The 8415-nt window shown below is 36.6% G+C and overlaps 2 protein-coding genes across 2 annotated transcripts in view; both read left to right on the top strand.

Moving 5' to 3' along the window:
• The first annotated feature begins 308 nt into the window (after nt 1-308).
• On the top strand, nt 309-5334 carry LOC107758607 (drebrin-like protein B). Its single transcript, XM_016576377.1, has 15 exons — nt 309-677; nt 1010-1065; nt 1203-1315; nt 1801-1875; nt 1990-2136; nt 2238-2315; nt 2406-2557; nt 3123-3177; nt 3270-3344; nt 3784-3892; nt 4014-4190; nt 4278-4340; nt 4424-4539; nt 4695-4779; nt 5077-5334. The coding sequence occupies exons 1-15, from the start codon at nt 595-597 to the stop codon at nt 5211-5213; spliced, it is 1521 nt and encodes a 506-aa protein (XP_016431863.1). The 5' UTR covers nt 309-594; the 3' UTR covers nt 5214-5334.
• Nucleotides 5335-6155: 821 nt separating this feature from the next.
• LOC107758606 (cytochrome c oxidase subunit 5B, mitochondrial-like) overlaps nt 6156-8415 on the top strand; it is a 6233-nt gene continuing 3973 nt past the window's right edge. The window contains exons 1-2 of the mRNA XM_016576376.1: nt 6156-6300; nt 6685-6755. Coding sequence (XP_016431862.1) covers nt 6204-6300; nt 6685-6755 — 168 coding nt within the window. The 5' untranslated portion in view covers nt 6156-6203. The remainder of the gene's footprint in view (nt 6301-6684; nt 6756-8415) is intronic.

Here is an 8415-nt window from a genome sequence, read left to right as displayed (position 1 = left end):
TGATCAATAGCTAACGTGCGATTCGCGAACAAATGGTTCTTTTGAACAGTGATTCAGTTCAAACGATTGTTTGCGAAATTACTTTTGGTTTAACGGCAAAGATGTAAAGTCTGAACAACACTGCTGCTCACACTGCTAACAATAGGTTAATAGGCGATCAATATCACAATTTGACACAAAAAAATGAAACAAAATGGCGCGGGTGGAATACTTTTAACTAAAAAGTATCGGTGAATCATTTTAACTGATTCAATGAAAACGAAACGGTCCGAACAAACCGATTCGCTAAAATGATTCCCAATGCTAATTTAGTCTATTGATCGACAGAAAGGCAGAAGCATTTTCTCTGTAGCCTAATATATTTCGTCTAACAACATATAATGTTTTCTATATTTGTTTCCTTAACTATGTAAGGAAAATACACGTTCTCTCTCTTCCTCGTTTCAATTCCCCAAGAACTCGCTGAACCAGATTTCATAGGACAGGTGAGCTTTTAAAACGGCAGAAGACGGTCCATTGAAAGAGGAAGACAGGATTAAGATTATATCTCCATTAAAAGTTCTCCACGAGTTTGTGCAAATTCAGTTACCCACTATGGCAGTAAACTTGAGTAAAAACGGACCCGCGCTTACAGACGCATATAACGAAGTGGTGAACGGGAGAACGGCCACAAACTGGTAAGACATCTGTTACAAATCAACATACTATCGAAAATGGATGAATTAATTATATTTTCTAAGTACTAACGACATTTTAACGTTCTACATTCTTATAACGTATCTTAAAATTAGGTATTTCTCTTTAACATAATATGCAAATTACTTTTCAAGAAACCCAGTTATTACATATCTCGTGCTCAAAAGGGAATTATTAGTTGCTTGTTGTGTCATTTTTGGATTTAATTTAATTTTCACGTTATAGATGTATGTTGTCATTTATAGTGGTTACCTTAAGTCATTTTGTAACAGAAGGGTCCTGCATAAAAATAAACTGTATTTTTTGATTATAGGGTGTTGTTCACCTATGAAGGAAACAGTAATGACATTCGGGTTGCAGGGAAGGGAGGTGAGTGAGTTTTAAATAAGATCTTAATGCAGATAAGAATGCCAATAGAGTGATGTCATTCTTTTTTGTCCTATTTGATGAGTCAACAGCAGTTGACAATTACAAATGCTTGTGCGTTTTCTCTGAGTGTGCCATAGATGGTGGGCTTGAAGAAATGGTGGAGGAACTGAACAGCGGTAAAATCATGTACACCTTCTGTAAAGTGTTGGACCCCAGCTCTGGAGTTCCCAAGTTTGTGCTCATCAACTGGGTACGAATGGACAAAAATGTCCAAAACCGAATGTACTGATGAGAACTAACCTACTTTATAATGTAAAATGAAAAAAAAAAATTGTCATCATTTACTCAACCTCATGTTCCAAACCAATAAGACTTAGGTTAATCTTCAAAACAAAAACAAATTCAGATTTAAAAGAAACCTGAGAAGTGTCCCTCCACTGAAATTCCAGGGAACTAAAATAAAGATCCAAAAAGGTCATAGTTTAGATCAGATAAATCCTATAAAGCGACAGTATCTCTTTGCATAACTTGGATTAAACCGCTTGATTCATATGGATTAGTTGTATGATGCAATTATGATCCTTTTGGATTGTCTAAATTTTGGTTACCTTGACTTTCGGTGGAGGGAATAAAAATGAATGATGACAGAATTTTCATTTTTGGGTGAACTATCCCTTTAACCCCTCAATCTCCATTTTAGCAATCATCTTTCTTTATACTATTATTTGGTTTCAGACTGGCGAGGGAGTCAAGGACGTTAGAAAGGGTGTTTGCGCCAACCACGTTCATTCAGTGGCCAATTTTCTGAGGGTGAGTGTATGATGCAGCTTATTATAATTCTCGATTTTCATTTTGTAGTTACATTAGGGTCATGTCATTTCATTCGCTACAAATTCCTCATTTTGAATGTGTATTTTATTAAAGGGTGCCCATGTGACCATCAACGCTCGATCAGATGATGATGTTGAACCTGCTGCCATCATGGAGAAGGTGGCCAAGGGCTCAGGCGTCAACTACAACATCCACAAAGAATCAAGCCAGAACAATAATTGTGAACCTCTTGGACGTGTGGTGAGTGAAGCGATGAGTTATGTCCATACCTCATATTTCTAGAGGCTTTGAATATCTGCATGTTTGCTTTCTGAATTACTCCAATGTCTTTGTTCCTACAGGGTTCTGTCTATAAAAAGGTCAGTGCTTTAGATGAAATCCAAATTACAGACAGAGACAACTTCTGGGTTCAGGCTGAGGTGAGGAAACGGCACGGTAAAACACAATGCTTTTATCTTCTCATCTGCTCTTTGTTGTCTTGACACATTCTCTTCCATCTCCTTTATCAGCAAGATGAAAAGAACCGGCGGCAGGAGGAGCGCAGGAAGGCAAATGAGGAGAGGCAGCGTCTGGAGAAAGAACGGAGGGAGCAGGACGCTCGAGAGGCAAACGAACGAGAACAAAGGCGGAGGGAGAGAGAGCAAGGGATCGACCAACAGAGGCGAGTGATTTTGTGTCTGTCCTATTCATATCGTCAAATAGTATATACACTACCGTTCAAAAGTTTGGGACCGGAAATATATTTATGTTCTTATTCAGCAACGACATGTTAATTTGATCAAAAGTGACTTGATTTGTATTTCAAATAATGCTGTTCTTTTGAACTTTCAAAGAATCATCAAAAAATGATTTTCCACCAAAAATATTAAGCAGCACAACTGTTTTCAACATTGATAGTTTCTTGAGCATCAAATTATCATATTAGAGCACTGAAGACACTGTGACTGAAGACCGGAGTAATGATGCTGAAAATTCAGCTTTGCATCACATGAATAAATTAAATTTTATAATATCTTAAAATAGAAAAGTTATTTTTAAATTGTAATAATATTTCACAATTTTACTTTGTTTTTACTATATTTTAGATCAAATAAATGCATAAGAGAGCTATTTCAAAAAACATTAAAAAATCTTACTGTCCTCAAACTTTTGAACAGTAGTGTATGCAAAAAGGGAGTTGCTTTGGCTATACGTGATTGCAAAATAACTTCCTACTTGTCTCACAGGCTGTTTGAAAAGAAACAAGAGGCAGGAAATAAAGAACAGGAGCAAAGAAAATTGGTAAAATTATTACCTGCAATAAATCTGAACATGATAAAATCATATTTAATATATCATGTTAGTCACTCTTGATTGCCTCACTTGTTGTTAAGGAGAAAGAGCAGAAGGAACACCAGTCTCCTGTCAAAGCAGGAATATTGCGATCTGAGTCTGTGCAGAAGGCCAATGTGAGTTCACCTTTGATGAGTCAAAATAAATACAGCACAACAGTGAGAGTGTCCTTGGATCTCAGAGTATATTTCCCATTGAATTTCTCCAAAGAGATTAAAAAAATAGTTCTAAGCTCAGAGATGAATCACGGGTTCAAAGAAAAAAGTATATGAAAATTAGACCATTTTTTAATGATCAAATGAAATGCACTTCCCACAAAGCATTGTGAATTATGTAATAAAATATCAAACAATAGTATTATATAAAAATATTGACTTATGGTCTGTCTTGAATAGTTTACACATTACCATTAAAAAACGTTCAAAACAAAAATGTTCTTTAAGGAGAAAATGAATGGGATTTTACTTCCAGAATCCTAGTGTCTTCCTCTATTATATGTTGAAGTGTAAGTAAGAAATTAAAAGACATAAAATAGCATTTTCTACCTTTTTTCAGGAGGCAGCATCAATCATCTCTCAGCGTTCCATCAATCCCAGAGAGCTGTTCATGCAGAAGGAGAGAAGCTTGGCCAACAGTGCAACGCCTTCTTCAGCCACCCGACCAAGTAAAGAAAACTCCTGTCCAATAATTCATCAAAAGAACTTCCGACAAAACCTCATATATAAAACATGCACAGTCCCAAGCCTTTTATCCCAAAATTCAGAAATTCATGTCTTTTCCCTCAGGTCAGTTGAGAAGCCCATTTTTATCCCAGCAAGCAGTCAGTGCAGAAAACCCTCCCAATGAAAGCAGGTCTCAGCCCCTATCTCCAGTTCGCCCTGCAGCAGCTGCCTCAGTTTCACATATACCAGCTCCAGTCTCTCCTGTGCACGAAACTCTGGCTTTCCCAGTAAAATATGAAGGTGATTAAAAGCAGCAATCCTTTTTATTTCTGTGGGTTGACATTATGTAACAGTTAAGTAATAAGTTGCTTTATTGCTGTCTTTCAGACCCCTTCTCTGATGATCCATTTGTATCTGAACAAGCTGAAGATTCTGAAGATGAATGGGATGGTATGTGTTCTCTCTGTAAAGCTTATTAACGTCAGTCAGTGTTATAATTATGCCTGAAATCTTACTTGCTGTGTATCCTGCAGCAGATTCAGGTGAGGAGGGATCGAGCCCTAATGCTGGGAAACAGCAAAGTTATGATGTAAACAACATCTACTCGAACATCCCCTCACATAAAAGTGTCTATGAGAACATTAACCAGGTTGGTTCCTTGTCTTGTCACCCAAAACCTTGCTTCCATGACGTATTAGGACATATTTTTCTGTAGTAATAATAATATTTCAGCTGGGTATAAAATATTATGTACAATAGATTTCAGTGTCACACGAATGGCATTATTTATCATATAATTTGAAGGATTTCCAAACCCATGCTGGTGAGGAAGAGGAGACAGGCGAAAACCAGAACATCTGCGCAAGAGCACTTTATGACTACCAAGCTCGTGAGTGGTGTAGTTCTACTGTATTATCTAAATATTATCTAAGTAATTTATTTTAATTATAAATGAATCATATATAAATATTTTAATTTATTTTATATTATCAAATTTTATATTTAAAAATATTCTATATATATATACAGGTGCATCTCAATAAATTAGAATGCAGTAAAGCTAGGCCTGATTAAATTTAGAAAATAAATTATTTTACAATATTCCAAACACTAATAATCAGTGAAGATGTGGTATTAAAAACACATCAATTTATGCACTATATTTTCTTCTTTGTTTCTCATTTAGTGGATGTCTCCGAGATCACTTTTGACCCGGATGATATTATCACAGGGATCGAGATGATAGATGAGGGCTGGTGGAGAGGTTACAGTCCTGATGGTCACTACGGATTGTTTCCTGCTAATTATGTTGAGCTTCTTTAAGTCTACAGTAACCAATCAGATGCAGTATCATGTAACAAAATGATTGTGGTTTGTTAATGTATTTTAATTATGTTACTGGGTTTTTGAAAAATCTGTTTTCTTACTTTATCCAAATAAAGTTGCAGCATGTTAAAGTTTGATGTTCTTTTCATGTTAATTCAAATATAGCAATCAAACAAAGAACAGAAAATAAACTCCAGCATTGTAATAAATGAAAATCTTCCCATATTCCCATATTCCTGAAAACATGCATTCTCACCCAAAATGTATTAATTACTTTCCTCACAAAAAAAAAAAAACCATGGTAACTACAGTTTCCACTAAAAATGCAGTTGTTAAAAGGAAAGTACTATGGCAGTACCATGGTACACTTACACACATAACAGATCAGCAGATCTGAATGATTAACATATTAACCATGGTATTTACAAGGAACTTACAAATTACTTACCAAAACCATGAAATAGAACATAAAAAGAACATGCTAATCATGGTCATCTTTTTTGTTACTACAACAAAACTGAGAATTTGGCTTCAGCCACTACTGACCTAAAAAATTAACAAATAATGAATGAATGAATAACATAACTAAACAGTAATATATATATATATATATATACCTGTGTGTGTGTGTATGTATATATATATATATGCACACACATATATGTATATACAGTACACACACATATACATACATATACACATATAGTCAAAAACATTAAAGATTTAGTTTGAAGGAGATCTCAAATTATTTTTATGATTTTACAGCTGTAACAACAACTTACAACTTACAAAATAACAATTTCAATTGAACATTTTTGTAAGTAAAAGGCTTTATCTGTCCAAGAACCATTGCCAGCCGTTCACTTCACATCAGAGCGTATGGAATACATAGGTTGCTGACGTCTAACTCACGCGACGCGATGGTTACGTAAACGCCTCTTCGACGTCATCAGCCCGATTCTGGAAGTTTTTGGGGAAGAGGAAGACATGGTTGCAAGGTTACTGCTGAGAAGCGCCGTCCGGGCTGCTGTGACCCGCAGGGCCTCTCCAGCGGTCGCGCTGACCAGAGGGATGGCGGCGGGAGGTCAGTCTTTTATCACGGGCTGTTTCTATTAAACGAAACGCGCCGCAGCATCAGTTAAGAGGCAGTTTTTGAACGCGTGCCAAGGACGCGATGCCTTCCGCGGTGGTCAATGCGCTTACCATCGGAAGTCTAAATGGGAAAACGTGTTTAAATATAATTTCTCATGGGATATTTTACGAGATTGTGTCGTTTTAGAGTTTTAATGTGGATTGTTGGGGTATATTGGTTTAGTTTTAAAATGAAAATACAAATGCGTTATATTTGACTTGGCATATAACTTAGTCTGCAAATATGAAAGTGAAAGTGACGATATAGAAATGGACTGTGAATTGCTGGTCAGAATGAGAATTTGTTTTACTCTTTTAATCGTAATTTTTCACGCAGGTATTCCCACTGATGAGGAGCAGGCAACTGGACTCGAGAAGAAGATTATGAATGCTATGAAAGCAGGCTCAGTATGTATTATGATATGTCAGAAATCATAGCTGTCAAACTAAATGCTTATGCTTGCATCAAATATCAGTTTCATTGCGAAGGACAAATTCACCCAAAAGTGAAATTCTGTCATTATTTACTCACCCTCACGTTGATCCAAACCTGCATGCTGTTTAATTCCCTCTCAAAAAATGATTGTTGAAGAATATTTACATAGGTTTGTTTTCTATTAAACAGCTTGAAAGGTCATGTCTCTAGGACTCTAAAGAAGACAAGTTGTCAATTTGACTTTAAAATATGGTGCATTTTAATGGCCTCATGTTAGGTTTAATGTCAATGTCATTATGAAATTACATTATGGTTCTCACTTGCAGAAAGCCATTGTGACAAAATGTCATTGATGGCAAATTTAATGGGTGCCCTATTTGATATGAACATGCAGGATACATTAATCTTGAACATAATAAAAATGAATTTATTTTCTATTATGGAAATGAGCTGCATGAAGGTTCATTTTTATGTGCGTTCCACAAAAATTACAGGTTTGAAATGACATGAGGGATGATTCAATGGCAGAGTTTTGAGTTTTGGTTAACTACTCATTTACATTTATGCATTTGACAGATGTTTTTATCTGAAGCGACATTTCAAACGAATTCCAGAGTATACATTTTATTGGGTCATGCTTTACCTGGGAATCGAACCCATGACTTTGGTGTTGTCAACAGGTTCTAGTCCTTTAAAAGACATTTTCAATGAATTCCAACGAAATCGAGCGCATGACCTTGGCATTGCCAGCAACATGCTATACAGGGATTCTAGTCCCTTTAAAGGGATAATTCACCCATGATTTACTTGCACTCAAGCCATCCTAGGTGTATATGACTTTCTTCTTTCAGACGAATACAATCAGTTATATTTAAAAAATGTCCTAGCTCTTCCAAGCTTTGTAATGGCAGTGAATGGGGGTTGAGATTCAATAGTCCAATAGAAGTCCAAAAAAGTGCATCCATCCATCAATCTGCTGCCACGCCACTCTCTCGTGAACACACATACGACATTTACAGGGTTCCCACGCTTCTTGAAAGTACTTGAATTTCAGACATATGGATTCAAGGCCTGGAAAGTACTTGAAAACAAACATAGGTCCTTGAAAGTGCTTGAATTAAATTTTAAATAAATTGTTTATGCAGGGATTAAAGTTTTCCGTCGCTACGACGGATTTCCTTCAATTGGAAAAAAAAAATGAGGGAAAAAGAAACATGTAGCGCGTTGTTGTTGTTCTGCCGGCACACCAAAAATCATTCCCGGCCATGGCTGCAGCTTCTCAGTGACAACATAGGGATGCCACTCGAATCATTCACAGTCGGGTTATTAGCAGAGAACACAGAGCAGGACTTGAATTTCGGCGCAGGATTGCAGCTATTAATAACAATTGTACTCATTCCCGCAGGTTCCACGTAGTGCTGGGCGGTATACCGGTTCATACCGAATACCGGTTTTTATTTTTGTTATGATATGAATTTTGAAAATACCGCAATACCGGTATATGTCACTTAAACAGCGTTCGGAACGCGACACTGTTTGAAAGGGGTGTTGCACTGTGGTGAGGGAACAGCTGTATGTGTTACTAATGGCGCTTTTCCACTGCGTGGTACGACTCGGCACGGTACGGCTCAG

Source organism: Sinocyclocheilus rhinocerous, unplaced genomic scaffold (assembly GCF_001515625.1).
Source record: "Sinocyclocheilus rhinocerous isolate Xijiao unplaced genomic scaffold, SAMN03320098_v1.1 scaffold623, whole genome shotgun sequence".
In the NCBI taxonomy this organism is placed as follows: domain Eukaryota; kingdom Metazoa; phylum Chordata; class Actinopteri; order Cypriniformes; family Cyprinidae; genus Sinocyclocheilus; species Sinocyclocheilus rhinocerous.
Note: the sequence above shows the minus strand (reverse complement) of the source record. Positions and strands in the feature narration are given on the sequence as shown.